Source organism: Rhinolophus ferrumequinum, chromosome 5, assembly GCF_004115265.2.
Source record: "Rhinolophus ferrumequinum isolate MPI-CBG mRhiFer1 chromosome 5, mRhiFer1_v1.p, whole genome shotgun sequence".
Taxonomy (NCBI): Eukaryota; Metazoa; Chordata; class Mammalia; order Chiroptera; family Rhinolophidae; genus Rhinolophus; species Rhinolophus ferrumequinum.
In genome coordinates, this window is record NC_046288.1 from 86,202,616 (window position 1) to 86,218,153 (window position 15,538).

At 57.6% G+C, this 15,538-nt stretch overlaps 1 protein-coding gene across 3 annotated transcripts in view; it reads right to left on the reverse strand.

Annotated features, from left to right (window-relative positions):
• Positions 1 to 1,062: 1,062 nt before the first annotated feature.
• The window catches only part of HTT (huntingtin), a 118,966-nt gene continuing 104,490 nt past the window's right edge, over positions 1,063 to 15,538 (reverse strand). For 2 of the 3 annotated variants that reach the window (XM_033106782.1, XM_033106783.1), the window contains 13 exons: positions 14,486 to 14,640; positions 13,955 to 14,094; positions 12,455 to 12,537; positions 10,605 to 10,732; positions 10,355 to 10,484; positions 8,546 to 8,701; positions 5,952 to 6,142; positions 5,601 to 5,715; positions 5,276 to 5,489; positions 4,850 to 4,955; positions 2,873 to 3,035; positions 2,538 to 2,698; positions 1,549 to 1,762 (listed from right to left, as the gene is read on the reverse strand). In XM_033106782.1, coding sequence (XP_032962673.1) covers positions 1,549 to 1,762; positions 2,538 to 2,698; positions 2,873 to 3,035; positions 4,850 to 4,955; positions 5,276 to 5,489; positions 5,601 to 5,715; positions 5,952 to 6,142; positions 8,546 to 8,701; positions 10,355 to 10,484; positions 10,605 to 10,732; positions 12,455 to 12,537; positions 13,955 to 14,094; positions 14,486 to 14,640 — 1,956 coding nt within the window. Of the gene's footprint in view, positions 1,763 to 2,537; positions 2,699 to 2,872; positions 3,036 to 4,849; positions 4,956 to 5,275; positions 5,490 to 5,600; positions 5,716 to 5,951; positions 6,143 to 8,545; positions 8,702 to 10,354; positions 10,485 to 10,604; positions 10,733 to 12,454; positions 12,538 to 13,954; positions 14,095 to 14,485; positions 14,641 to 15,538 lie in introns of all 3 variants that reach the window. The other variant, XM_033106781.1, reaches the window with a different exon arrangement.

Here is a 15,538-nt window from a genome sequence, read left to right on the forward strand (position 1 = left end):
CACACAGACGTGAAGATAACTAACCAAGTAGCAAAAGGCTCTTCCTGCTTCGCAGACTCCAGAAAACAACTGCAAACTTATCTCCACTCACCACAGGAACTACCTCCCACCCTGACTGCACTTGAACTGCTGACCAAATGGCCAGCCTGCCCCTGGGGACCAAGGAGGCAGAGCACCCACAGGGCCTTACGGCCCACGGCACACAGAGCCCCACCCCTACGCTCCAAGCTCCTAGACCCACGTCAGCCTGACTGCCCAGGGCTCACGTGCATCCCATGGTTTGACTGCTTTGGGCCTGGAAACAGAAAGCTGGTCCAGGGGCCTGGGCCTGGGCTAGAAGCTACATTGAGGAGCGTGGGCTGGCTGGTCACTGCCCGACCCATCTCATTCCTGCCCCGTCCGTGGCCCAGTGGGCACAGACCTGGCTGTCCTGGGCTGAAAGGAGGCCCAGTGTAGCGGCTGAATTGAAAGGGGGCCAAGGAGTGCTGTGGTTGCCCAGACACAAGCTTTGCTCTGGACCAAGAGGTCCGGACAAATGTGGCTGTTACACCTTTGGGGTGGCCGGGCCAGGCGTGCACTTGGGGCCACAGGGGAAGCAGAGCCCTGCAGTGGCCGGCCAGCCGCAGGGCAGACCGCAGGGCAGCCCAGAGCCAGCTCGAGATGGGAGCCGGAGGACATCAAGGCAGTGGCTCTGGGTATGACAGAGGCTGCTGGCCCGGCCCGCTAAGTGCCAGCGAGGCCACCCCTCACTGCTGGCCTCTCGGGAAGAGGTTGCTGCGGGCAAAGGGGCCCCTGGACACAGGACAGCCGAGTGGGCACTTTGTCAGTCCTTCAAGGGGCTGGACAGAGAATTCCTGACACAGACATCTGAAATCAACATTTCTCTATGTTCTAATGGGTGTGAATGCATAAAAAAGGGTGGCGCATGCCTGAAATGTGTCAGCGTGTTAAGGAGGAATTAGGTGTTAGGTGAGAGGGGCTGCTGGACACGGGAGAGGGACAGGCTGTCCGCACCCACGGAGGCTGTGGCATGCAGCACAGACTTTACACGGGCATAGCAAGTACCTTAAAATTAATCTCTTTACTGATACAATTCAATTTGAAATCCTGAGAAGAAAACAGACAAAGGGAAGTATGGCGCAGGGTATGCTCCCGGCTGGCCCGCCCGGCACACAGCGCCAGGAGCAGGACCGCCACCCATGGCTTCCTGTACCGCGCTGCGGGACGCGGCAAGGCTCGCAAAGCCTGACAGCGTCACCTCTGCCTGACACAGCAGGGGGGCTAACGGCCAACCTGCAAGAGCAGAGGGCGCGTGTACCCTGGTGACGAGGACCAGGCCAGACGTTAGGAGAAGAGGAACAGCGGGCTAACTGGCGGGTAACACTAGTTACAGCAGAAGGGCCAGCATCACAGCTGTCCGTGCTTCCTGGAAGGACTCAGGCTCACCCCCACGTTACCGCATACACGCCCTGCGCGCAGCCCCACGGCGACAGCGACAGCGCGTCTGCCTGCAGAGACGGGCGCCACCTGCGGCTGCCCATGCGATGCTCAGCACGCCGCAACCTTGTGGACGTTCTGCAAACAAGCCAGCAGTCGGTGGTACGGGTTCCCCGGGGCTGCGACCACCTCAAACACAGACTGGAAGGCCCGGCGGTCCAGCTCCTCCTGTATCTGGTGCCGGTAGAAGTCCGTGGCCACCAGGCAGAAGAGGTGAACGTCCACTTGTTCCAGCTTGCCCATCCTGCTGATGACGTGGGGAAGGCTGGCAGCGGAGTTAAGGAGCAAGGCTGCAAGTGAGAGGAGAACTGCCTCCCTGTCCTCACCTGACACACAGCTACAATCGGGCCCAGGACGTCGCCCCAGCTGCCTGGAGCAGGCAGCAGAGCGGGGCTGTGCCAGCAGCAGCTGCCTGCTACCGCGGCTCCTGCAGCCGAGTCCGCAGTGGCTCCCAGGACACTTGCCCTCTCTGGCTGGAGGGCACTGCTCGGGAGCACTTACCTGGCCCGGCTCCCTGAGAGGCGCTGGTGGCTGCTGCTCCTGTGAGCTCTGCTCCTGCGAGTGAGGGCAGAGCCATGGCCGCCCTACCCGGGCCTCCCAGGCACGCTGGGTGAGGCCCGCTGTCAGCACCAGGACGGCCGTCTGCTCAGAGGCTCTGTGGTCTGTCTTGGGGGGAGGCTGCCAAAAGGGGGTGGGACTTGGATGTTCACTAAGCCTTTACCCAAGGGGACGATACAGGGCACAGTGACAGAGGATAATGAGAAGCAGCACTGGTGACAGACCCAGATGCACAGAACCCGAGAGTGTGCAGGGACCTCGGCCCTCCTGGTTGGAGGTGAACATGCTGTTTTGTTTCCTTGTCAACGGTTCATTCTCTTGGGGCTTAAAGTAAATGTCACCTTGACATCTGGGATTTTACAGAGGTCAAGTTGAAAAACACACACAGAACATCTACCCAGACATTGACAGAGGGGCCCACGGTGGCTGGTGGTGAGCAGGGGCTGCTCCGCCCGCCCCGCCAGGACCCCGGGGAAGGATACATGGCTGAGACCCATGGGCTGGTGGATGCACTGACGAAGAAGCAGGAGAGGCTCCACACAGCCATGGCAACGGGGGTCCTCTGTGTGAAGTTGGACAGGGACAGCATGACCCAGTCCCGGACCATGGACGACTGCCCCGTGCTGTGCAAAGTCTGGAAAACCTGAGAAGAGAAGCCCGGAGCGTCAGGGGCACAGGCAGCCCGGAGAGAGGGAAACACAGCTGTTCAAAGGGGAGGAGGCGGGCCCGTGGCAAGGCCACTGGGAGAGGCACAGCCCAGGAGTCGGGAGTCAGGCAGCCCCCACAAGCGCTTCCCCGCCCCACCCCACCCCCACACCTTATACACCACGGTGGCCATGAATTGTGGGTAGGGCTGCTGGTTGGACAGAAACTCTCCAATGACTTTGTTCATGACGTCCTGGGGTGGGAAGAAGTCGTCTAGAAACTGAGGCAGGATCCGTGCCACCACTCGGGCCTCACAGGGAAACCCCTTCCTGATCCTAAAAGGAGGGTCACACTCAGAGCCCCGCCTGCCCCTTGCAGCCCTCACCCCCCCCCCAGGACCTTCAGGGCCTTTCCAGGGGGGTCATGAGCTGGGCTCCTAGAATATTAACTGGGAGACCAAACGTCAACCCTCTTGGGGCGGTCAGTGGCTCAGGTGGTTAGAGCGCAGTGCTCGTAACACCAGGCTTGCCCGTTTGATTCCCACATGGGCCAGTGAGCTGCACCCTCCACAACTGGACTGTAAACAATGACTTGACTTAGAGCTGATGGGTCCTGGAAAAACACACTGTTCCCCAATATTCCCCAAATGAAAAAAAAAAAAAAACGCAACCCTTTCCTGTTGACCTCAACAGTGACCGCAGAGATGCACAGGCTTGGAGCTCCCCAACCCATGTGGGGGCCAATGATCCCCACAAAAGGGGTCTTAAGGTCGTGTACAGTATTCAGCAGAAATGGTTTGGGTGGTGACACTGCAGCAGAGATTTAAAAATGCGCAGTGAAAATACCATCCCTGTGACATTCTTCTCTTCTCCACGCCCAAGTGCACGGCACATGGCCTTTTCACCGCCACATCCTGCCGCTGGAGCACAGCTGCCAGCGAGGATTTTTCCCTTTGCTCTACCCTGGACCTGGGAGTCCCTGCTGGCTCCTCCCTAACGGACCCCACCGTGTGCATGGGCAGCATCCTGAGTGCTGGCAGACAGCCCCCAGGCCACTACCCTGGCAGTGCACACAGAACGGCTGTATGTAACCGAAAAGCACGGGAAGGGACCCAGAAGCCAGGCCTATACCCCCTCCCAGGTGTGGCCGGATCTAGCCACCTGCAGACGCTGGCCACATCCGACAGTGTCCTTCCACTAAAAAGCCCAGTGTCCACCTATTGTCTGCAGAGTGATCACGCTGAATGCCTGTACTGCAGCTGCTCAAGCTTTCCTTTGTAACGTGAGACCTGGAATGCAAGCCTCGGGGAGGTAGGGACCCGAGTGTGCTCCTTGCCCACCACCTGGCTGGCTGGTGGACGACTCTGTGTGGAGCAGAGGAAGCCCGACTGTAAACATTTGTTTAAATTTCAACGCGGAAACAGAGCCCATGTGCTCAGCTTCCAGAACACTTCATCTAGCCAGAGTGCGCAGAGGGACTTGCTCACTGTGCTCTTGTGAAAATCCAAATGCCCCACTGCTCCCACACAAGCTGACGGGAGATGACAGCCAAGCAGGGCAGAGCCAACCTCCCCGAGGCCATGTACCATGTCGGCTGCACTGAGGCCTGAGTGAAACTCGGGGCCTGTCCTACAGAAGACGACTGAGGAGGCCCCTGGCCCACTGTCCAGACGGTCAGGCTGAGCCGACCCTGGCAACCAGCTCACACAGTGGGGAGGTGAGGCTAATGTCGGCTCTGAGATGCCAGTGAGCTGTTTAAACCTTCACCGGGTCTACCAAACGCTTCCTGAGGCTGCTCTGCTGCTGTGCTGCCCCCTGGCCACGGAGGGCACCCATGTGACCGGGGGCTCCTTTCCCCAAAGGCAGCAGCGCCGGACGTTCTTGTCACCGCCCAGGGCTCCATGCCCAGTTCTCATGCATCTCATTCACGTGCCCCTCCCGATACCCACACCACCTTCCGGAGAGGTGGGCGGGCACTGGGATGGCCTCGGAGCCGGTCACCTCCAAACTCCCGGGGGCTGGGGCCCAAAGACCGCCTGGTCCCCAGAGCCCTGAGCGGGAGGTCCCGGGACCGCACTGCAGGTGGAGGAGGGCGAATGTGCGTGAGGCCGCTGCAGGCAGCTCAGAACAAGGCAGGCTTCACTGCTCACCTGTCGAAAAGAACAGACACCCGCTCCATGGCCACGATCACGGACTCGCTGTCGGGAGCGGCTGCGCTGGCGTCGGAGGTTCTGCCTGGGCTGACTTTCTCCTTTCCTGAAATGAGTCGTTCAGGACTGTCACTTTGTAGGACTGGACAGGCTTTGCAGACAGTGCCCTGAGCTCACACGGGAGTTCAATGAACCCTAGACATGCTCTGAAGCCATGTGTGCGAGCCCCTGGCAGCCCAGGGCCCAGCCCAGCCAGCGGAACAGGTGGCAGTACTCAGTCTGCAGACCTGCTCCCCAGATGTGGCTCTAGAATCTCCTTGAGAATGAGAGGGGACCTGTGGTCTGCGTACCGAGAAGTGACAGAGACTCGAACGGTCTGGAGCTCAGACCCCGTGGGCCTGGGCCCGCCCTGGCGCCACTGCTCACCTGTGTACATGCAGGTGAGCATTAGGCCCAGGGCCGCCATGGCCCGGTGTGGGCTGTGCACGTTCACTCTATCCACACTCAGCTTGACCAGGGACTCTGTGTCCAGCCGGGAGAGCTGCTCGGACAGCAGAAGGCGCTCCAGGCCCCTCAGGACGCAGTGATAAATGATGGACGGAGTGGACTCCTCTGTCCCAGACAGCATCACCCCGCACATCTGGAGAGAAGGACGCCGTCTAAGTCACAGCGGCCTCCTGCCGCTCACGCTTCCTGCCCAGATCACTACCCAGTGGTGCCATCACGTTCCGGGGGGATGCTGGCCGCTCACCTGGATCACCGATGCGGAGAAGTCAGGCCCCACGTCCAGAGGGTAGTTCTCGATCAGGTAGAAGGCGGTGGCACACGTCACCAGCACGTGCTGCTGGTTATGAACGTTCACGCAGCTGCAAACACCAGACGACAGCCACGCTGAGCCACAGCAGGCCGCTCCCGTCCGACGCTCTGTGATGTCCTTGCGTCCCAGTGACCTCAGCCACCGTCCCCATGAGCAGCCTGCTCAGATTCCCACTGACCCCTGCCTGTCATCTGGCCAGGGTCTGACATAGCTTGGACACGTGTACCCTCACTTCTCCCAGCCCCCTCTAAGGCCCCGCCCCTGGCTGTGGCCAGCTCCACTCACTGGGCGATGCCCTTGAGGTTGGACAGGAGGTAGTCGCTGACGACCGGAATGAGCTGCTTTGCGGTGTCGTCCAGGAGGTCACACTCCAGCACGTAGAGGACGCCGTGCAGGGCCCCAATCTTGCTGGGCAGGTGGCTGCTCCTGAGGGTGCTCTCCAGCAGCCGGCTGACCGGTTCTGCCACGGCCTTGTCCTAGAGCACAGGCACAAGCAGAGGCAGGCCCACGGTGACACGGGGCAGGCTAAGGAGGGCGGAGCTCATGCTACATGGGCGACGCACAGCAGGCCTGGCTGCGCTGGGAGATGCCTGCGTGAGAGCTGGCCCTGGGCTGGCATCGCGAACCTGGGCGTCGGGAGCGTCCTCAGGACCCTGACTGACAAGAGCGGCTCCCTGTGCCTCACCTGTGTGCTGACACCCCTCTCCTCCTGGGGGTCTGGAGTTCGGGACGTGCCCGCCAGAGGGCCCTGTGGGACCAGCCCCCCAATGAAGGCCCTGGCTCTGAGTCTCTGAGGAACCTCCCTTGTGGACAACACTCCACACGTGTTGTCACGAGCCGCTAGGGGACTTGAGCGCGTCCCGTGCGACTCTGGGAGAGGGTTCTGGAAGCTGAGCCTGGTTTCCTCTGGATTTCGGCCCGCGTGCCTTCTCCCTTCACTGACTTGCGTTTGTATCATGACTCTTAGCCGTGAAAATAGCTGAGGCCTGTGAGTCCTCCTAGCAAACACCCAGGTGGTCTTCGTGACCCTGACCATCGTCTACACAAAATGCTGTCCACTTCATTTAGCATCCTCAACTCGAGGTGAGCAGGAACCTAAACACTGAGAAGACCTTCAGAGAAAGTACAGTGCAGAACTGGGGGCAACCATTTCAGACCATCCTGCCCAGCGAAACGCGACCCCTGCTGGCTGAGCCCTTGTCTCGTTCTGTGAAAGCAACAAGAGGCAGGCGGACCACGTGGGCCCCACGGGAGCTGTGTCCCTGTAGTCACTGCTGAGGGGTGACACTCCTTGCTCAGAGCTTCCTTGTTCTCTGCCTCTCTCACAGCCACAGACTGCAGACACCTTCCTGGGACCACTCCCATGCGTACCTCCTGTCCCCCACTCTGAAAACACCAGTAGGGCCACAGTGAGGGGGCAGACCACACAACACTGGGCACTCAGGAATGTCTCAGGAGGTGTCTCAGGAGGAAAAGTGCCTTAGGAGGAAAAGACAGCCGGGGCCCTGCCACCTGCATCAGGGCACACAGGCGACACCCACAAAAGACTGTCCTAGGGACAGTGCCCGGACACGTCAGGACCGGGGAGTTCAAACGCATCATCTTGCCTGAAGTGCTTCTTTACAAAGGACTGTGACTCTGATTTCCTAGAACCCAGCATTTGCCTGGGGGTGTGGGCCTGAGCACACACACACAGTGACGGTGAAAGTGAAGCCAGCAGCTCAAACTCCCCACAAAGACAAAAGGACCCCTTCAAGTCCAGCTGCCGCTCACGGTCTCTCCACACCCACAGGGCGCTGGCTTTGATGAGCTCACGGGAGGCGAGCCCAGGCACTCAGTGCTTCTGTTCCCTGGATGGTGGCACCAGGGCTGGAGGCCAACCAGGACGGGGGAGCACGGGGGGACGGGATGAGAGTCAGGGCTCGGGTCACACCCCGTCGCCCCGTCCTGTGTGACCTGGAGCACACAGCCTGGCCGCGTGTGGCCTCCAGGGTCAGAGTTGGGAACAGCGCTCCCTGCCCATCACACTGTGGAGGGGGCCATGTAGGGTGCAGGAGGGAGAACCCCACAAATGCGGTGGCATGTGGTTACTGTCACCGTTAGGACAGACAGGACCGAGGAGAGAACGTGCGGGAGATAGGGCAGGCACTGCCACAGCATTCACCAATGGTCCCAAACGTGCAGCCAATGGCAGCCACTCATGGCTGCTGAGCGAAGGAGTCTCCACCGCCACCATAAGGATGGGCTCCAGGAGATGCTCAGTCATAATCGCCAGTCACTGGCTAACGTGACACGCCAGGAGCAAGGCCAGTTCTGGGCAGTGTGGTGTCGAGTGCTCGCCAGCATGCTCCAGCACATGGTGGTGCCACGCGGAAGTGCCCTCACGTGTCTATGTGAGGTCTGCTCAGCAGACAACTGCGCGGTGACGTCCCCAAGCGGGGGCAGGGCAGGCTGAGTTCTGACCAACTAGATGCATAATAAGGCTGAACTCAAAAGAAGGCCCCGCCTGCCCTTACGATACCCCCACTTTGGGGGTGTAAACAGGGTTACTGTGAGAGCGGTCCCCAGGAGGGAGGCCCTGCTGACGGAAGCACATCAGGGAAAGGGGAGTGGGGGCGCTGCGGGTGATGTGGAGACGTCAGCCACGTTCCCACTACCCGCACAGCTGAGCTCCTGGGGCATGAGCCACCGTGACGACCTAACGAACACGGGTCCAGGAGCCCACACCGGGTTTGCCCACCACAGCACGCTTCACACCAGCATCCTGTGGAGAAGCACTGATATGAGCTGAACTCTCCAACATCTCACACTTGCTGTGGAAGTTCAGGGCGACAAGGCTGACGTGGCCCCCACAACATTCGGCCCCACCCCTCACTTACCATTCCAAGGACAGCGGCCGCCTTACAGGTGGCGGGCACCAGGTACTGCAGCAGAATCTCGTCTTCTGAGGGATGCACCCTCCGCAACTCGGTCAGTGTCAGATACATCATCTCAAACTGGCTGCGTTCGGTGAACAAATCTGAGACCACGAGAAGCTGGAGACAGAAATTCAGACATAAGGGGAGAATCCCGCGATCAGGAAAGCAATGCAGTTCAAAATACACGTTCTCACAGCCAAGGGACAATAAAGGACGGATTCACACAAGCCCTGACTGGGAAAAGCAATCGGCAAACACCTGGAGACCTAAAATACAGCAGAGACACGAATGTGAGGACCAGATGGTCAGCGACAGCTTCTCCCAGACGCCTCTGCACACACACGCTGCAGACCAGGGTGCACTGGGTCCTGTCACAACCGAGGCGGGAATGCACACACGGCCGTCAGTCACCACAGACAAGCCCACATCTGCTCTGTTGCAAAACCCCAGGCCCTTCTCACAGTGTAGGGGGCCAGGCTCTCAAACGCCCCGGGACTGAGAAGTTGTTTCACAAATAAATGCTTGGCCAACGATTTTTTGTCTTCCCAAAATGTTTAGTTCTCTGGTGTTCTGTTCTTCATATTTCAACTAAAAATGAAGGTGAGTGAGGTGAGATAGCCCTTGTTCTCTGGAAGCCTGTGGAAAAGTGGGGTTGGTCCTTCACAGAGGCCACAGGCGAACCCCACAAGTTGTCTGAGTCAGCAGTGCTTACACATGGGACACCTGGAGTTCAAAGTCAAAACTCCATAATCACAGTAAGACCTTACTCGCCTTTTCATTCATGTTCTCTTCCAGCTCTGTGCTGTTTTCTAGAACTTACCTGAGAGTAAGAGCAGAGCAGGTATGGGAATCCACTATTCTCTAATAAGCCAGGTATTAAAGATTCGCGAAAGTATAAAATAAGGCTCTTCTCACCAATTTGAAAAATTATTTTAAAATAAAAAATGATCAGTTATTTTAAAACGGATTAATAAGTTCTTTTTTTTAAATGTAAGACCTTTATTAATGGTGCTTATTAGTTTGACATTTTTGAAAATATCAAACTTTTACAAATAAAAAATGAAGTTCTTAAAAATCTCAACTTGACCAGATATAAAACAATTTTAAAAAATTTAAAGGTGCACTGAGAAAAACCAGGCTTAAAAAAAAATACACATTTGTCATTACTAAAAAGACGTCTGTAAGTAAAAATAATAAAAACCCCATGCTGCACAGAAAATGCAGAGGTTCTGGTTCTCTGCTCAACGGGCAGAGAGCCAAGTGCTGAAAGGTCTCGGCGCCAACCTTTTGCCCGTTTCTTCCTGCTGGAATTCCTACTGTTTCTTCCTGCTGGACATTATCTGGGTGAGGGTAGAGACCGTGAGCGGCATGCAGTAAGCAGCTATTTTTAAAACTTCTCAGATTTCATTTCTAATACTGTAAATACCAACAGATATAAGCCACAGAAACAAACACTCTTTGGCCCCCACTAATTTGAAGAATGGAAGTGAACTGTGAGACCAACAGTTTGAGAACGACAGCTCCAAACTGTGCTTCTCTAAGGGGGTCCGTGGGACTGTGTCGCAAGCCCTCCAGGAGACACACGTGGACAAGGGCGGCGCGGCCTTAAACTCGGACAGCAGCGTGACATTCCCCCACACTGCCACTGGCTTGAGAAATACAGTTCGTCACGCTGTGGCTCTGAGAGTTCCCACGTAGGTTCCCAGAGACGCACGTACTCACAGGAGTGATGTGCACACAGGACAGGGACGGGGGTCGGGGCAGACTTACAGATCGCACCACTTCGCTGATCAGGATGACGGGGGTCCTTCGGGCCGAGCTGGACGGCAGGACCCAGCGACTGTACAGTTCAAGCAAGAACTGAGAACAGGAGTGGATGTCGACGCCAGCCCGGTGTTTCCTGCGGGGACAGGGCCGGGTCACTTCCCCGCACACAACACAGAAGCTCACCTAACAGGCACCCCAACAAATCAAATGATTAACAAACTTCAAACAATGTTAAACTAAAGGCGATGGGAACCTGGAGTTGACCGGAGACGTGGGCGGTGACGACGGTGCAGGGACTTCAGCCTCCTCATCCTCCTCGCTCCACTCCTCCTCGCGCAGGGGCGTGATGTTGTTCCCCAGCCACACCGAGTGGATGGACACCTAACACACACAGGCTGCCCGGGTCAGTGCTCGACCAGGCGGCAGGTCCCGGAAGCAAGTGCCGCGTGCGGCCCGGGTCCTCTAAACCGAGCAGCCCCAGGAGGCTCCAGGCGGAGAGCCCCAGACCGGGGGTGATGGGCTAGTGATTCGGAAAGCTCTGCCTCCAGGACAAAAGACCCGGAGCGAGGGGAGCAGCTGAGAACAGAGACGGAAAGAGCCTCCAAGAAAGAACATCTGAGCGGCTGAGGAACATGTGGCTGAGGTCCAGCAGAACCAGAACCAGGACATGGTTTCTTCCCAAACCAGTCCTGCCTCATGGGGGCCATTTGTGGTAAACCCCATTTTCTGACTTACTTGCTAAGAAAAGCACTCCCACCAATGCAAAAGCAGTGCCATGCTTATTCTGCAGCGGGTGGGCCAGGGGCGCGGCAGTGCTGGAACAGGAGGTATCCCAGCACATGCTCCCCCGCACCAGCTCAAACACACCACCTGCCTCCCCACGGCCAGCTCACAAGAAGTCCTCCAGCCCTGGGCACGGTGCCACACTGCCCGGTGACGGGACAAGTGGCCGTGGGCTACACTGGCCCCAACGCCCACTCTGCACCAACAGCCATTTCTCCTTCCAGCCCACCACCTGCAGTGGGGATGGGGGCCGCTGCCCCAGGCCTGCCAGAATGAAGATAACCCAGGGATCCCCAAAAGCATCTTCAGGCCATGCCCTCACTTCCCGTCCGACACCCTCTCCTAGATGTCAGTGGCGGCCAAGGGCAGAGGGACTGGAGGCGACAAGTGTCCCTGGCAGGGCAGGTGCCCCACATGACACTGGGTTCTCGGTGGCGGGTTATGGACACAGAAGCTGAAGGAAGGACACAGTTGGAGAAATGCCACTGAGCCCGCAGCCCCAGCCTGTGCTCACAGCCTGCTACTCAGGCCCCTGTGCAGACAGGACAGAATGCTTCCAACCATTCGGACTTGCGGGCTGGGGGACAAATGTCTCTGCCAAAGAGCGGACAGTGTGCCTGGGCTCCCCGATCACAGGAAGGCTGTGCAGGGGAAACGGGGCCCTGCTGCAAACCTGCTGTCCAGGGCGCACGGGGAACCACCGGACCAGTGTTTGCAAACCCTATTCTGACCAGTTTCTCCTGAAACACAAGCTAAAGGATGACGTCAGCCTAAGTGCTTTCTGGGCAGCCTGGCACCGAGTCCCTGTGCCCAACACGCATGTGGCCTCATAGCACCACCACCCACCATCCCACGCACAGCTGCCCCCACGTTTCTGACGGGAAACTGACCACAGTTCAGTGACCCACCCAGGAAGCTGTGGGCCTGGCACCCAGTGCCACCGGCCCTGTGCCTCACTGGGCTGTGTGGCCGCGCTTCCTGAGCTGGCAGCTGGGACACTGCGGCAGATTTGTGGCCAGCACAGCCAGGGCCCCTGCACGCGTTCACACCCCTGGGCCGCGGGACCCCGGCCTCCTGTGTTCCTTCTCAGCTCAGCCCAGCTCACACTCCCTCAGCGAGTTTACATACATTTATACCACTGCGGACAGAAAATACCTTGAATCATCCGTGGAATAATAATATCAGTGAAACAAAAGTAATCCTTTCTTTTAGGTAAGAAGTGCGTTCATCCTTTCTTGTGAGCGTGTGAAATGGCCCAAGTCTGGGGACAGGACAGCGCGAGGCAAGCGGAGGGGGGGCCCGTGCGGGGGCATCACTGACCTGGCCGAGCTTGTAGCTCATGTCCCCCAGTTCCCGCTCGGGGTTGATCTGCAGCAGCAGCTCATCGTGCTTGATCAGGGCCCCTGTAGACGACGACAGTGCATCAGCCCCGCCCACAGGCGCCACCCAGCCTGGCTGGGGCGCAGCTCTGCGGAGCCGGGGGCCTCTCTGCCACTCTAGAGCCTGGTTAGCTGGCAGGGGCACTGGGGCACTGCTGGACCATCACTTTTCTCCGGGACAAACCAGATTCTTACAGGAACTGGCTGAGCTGCAGAAGCTTACGGGTCAGGAGCTGAGGACGAGGCACCAGCCCAGAGCAGACAAGCCCTGGGGGCCCAGAGGACAATTCAGTAGACAGTCCCTCCCGGGACCCTGCTGTAGTGCCCGGGCTACAGGGAACAGGGGGTAGGCTGATGCCCTCCTCACAAACCCCTTACCGTCCTCCATGCCCTCCACGCCCCAGACCAAATGGCCCCTCACTTCCTCCCACTGGGCATCACCCCCACACCAGCTGAAAAGCCCATTAACCTTCGCCAGACGTAGCGTCAGCCTCTCCCGAGAGGCTTCCCTGACAGCCGGGGAGCACCTGCTCTCCTCAGAGCTCCGGGAGCATCTGTCGGTACCTCTCCTGGCACTGGCTCTGCTCCTTCTGTGACACTAGGGATGCCACTTCTCATCTCTCCTATTGGCCATCAGCTCCTCGAGGGACGCACAGCCATTCAAGTTCACAGACACAGCCTATCTCAGCCCCAGTAAATGCCTGGAGGTGTGTAACACACTGCATTTCCATACAGAACCTTTTCCAGGAGAAGCTTTCAAGATGCTTCAACTTGCAGGATCTAATAACTCCTAAAAAACTGATGGAATCACAAAAACTCTAGGCTAAAATACTGTCAACAACAACAACAAAAAAAAAGTGTGTTAAAGAAAAAAAAACACCCAAACTCCCTTCTTTGAAGCCAGGGTGACAAAGTCCAGGGCCCATCACACGGCAGACACACCACTTGCAGGCCCAGATGGAGCAGGTGCCCTGACCAGCCCGTGCACAGGGCCAGCGGTGGAGGTGGCGGTGTGTGTGTGGGGAGGAGGAGCTCAGCCCAGGCCGCCCAGCCCTGAGAGGTGCTGGGAAATGCAGTGTGCTCGCGGCGGTGACTTCTCACAAGAAGGGAACACTCACACTGTCCCCATGAACTCTGCTGACTTTCTAATTCAGCCTTTACAGCCCCATGCAGGCCGAGATTTCTCAGCCTGACGCCAATTTTGCCTCCCACAGCCTGACTGGTGAGAGACAGAGATCCCGTCCATTTCCAAGCTTTATTCCCTGAGGACTGTTGAAGCCCCCGGTCCCAACTGAGACTCACACTTAAATGAATTAGGGCAGCATATTAAGTAAAGAGCCTCCAAATAAAACCATGATTTGGTCTGTCTGCCCAACCGGTGCTGTCACTACGCGGCCACTCTCAGTCTGGCCCAAGTGCAACGACCCCCTTCCACAGATACCTGTAGTGGCCGGAGACAGACAGGGGACAGGATCCCACGCTTGGTACAAGTGATGGGTGGCGATATTGTCTCTCTTTGAAACCATTGCTTGAATTTCCTGTTCTACAATTCCTCTGATCACGCTCAACTTCCTCCCAAACCTAAGATTCAAAACAAAGGGTAAATATTTGCTTCCTTCAAAATCTTAACAGTGAGAGACACCAGAGTCACCCCTCCCCCAGCTTTGCCTAATGCCTAAAGGAAACAGGCATCTACAGTACCAAAGGACACCCCCTTTGTCGGCGATTCCTGCCCGGTGCCCTCGCACAGACATTCTGTTAGCTTGCTAATTCAGGTGACCCCTGTGGCGTCCTGTCTCCTTTTCTTGTCTCTGGTCACATCGCTTTTGGATTCGCACGTCTTGTAGCCAGACAACACACACCGGGTTTTGTGTTAATTTCAGCAACAAGGAAAAGGCCCGGGTGACGAAGCTGGTCGCCCTGGGTGGTGGAGGGCCCCCCCGCCCCCCATAGCTGCGTCCTGGGGACAGACCTCGTGTCCAAGGCCTTCAGCGGCTTGTTGCGGGGCTGCTGCTCCAAGCAGCTCACGGCTGGGTTGCCGGCCACGGGCACAGTCATCGCGCTCAGCACCAGGGAGGTGATAGCCTGTACGGCCAGGACGTGGGTCTGCGTCCTCTCCGTGTCTTCCTGCAAGGACAGCCCCGCATCAGCACGCTATGAGCAGCCGGACGCCAGCAAGCACTGTGTCCCGCTCCCTTTCCTGCCAACACATAGACTCCGAGGCTGTGGCCCTGAGTGCCAGCGGGACAAGCCTTCCCGGCCAGGGGCTGCTCTGCCTGCCTACGCTCGCCACCCCCCACCCACAAGTGACCTGAAACAAACCTGAGGGGCAAACGTCCAGCTTTCAAAGCAACATCTCCACGGGCACAAACCTCCAACAGCAATCACTTTTTAAAACAATTACCCGTAAGTTTCCTGATATGGCACCTGTTAGCTTCTACACGTGGATGTGAAGACAGTGAGGATGGTTTTGACATCCATCTAATCTTTGAACCTGTCTCTCCATAAGTCACACCACACCTTCTGTGAGAACAAGAACCTACGTACATGCCATGGCTTTGGCTCTCTAGGGGCTTTGCTTTACCAGAACATGGCTTTCACAAATATTATGTCACTACAGTATACATTAACACGCCTGGGTGAAGCTTTGCAAAACAGTCAGGAGAAATGAACACAGCACATACGCACGGCCTTTATAAAGCCCCTTTTCATTCTGATTCAACCTATACACTGCACCTGAACACTGGAAAACAGAACTCAGAAATCTGTTCAAGAAAGGGTGCAATTTACTGACTCTTAGCATGGGGAGGCACTGTGACAAAATGCAAAATGCAGTGCAGCCACTGGCAACCCAGGTAGGACCCCCCCCAAACCTTGGGGACATCTGTTCCTGCTCCGGCTACTCTTTTAAAACTAACGTGAGACAGAAAAAAACGAGGCTGCTGCCCTCCTTGCCCACCACCACCGATTCCCAAGCTGCCGTAACTGCCCACATGCCAGCCAAAGGATGCGCGGGCGGGCACGA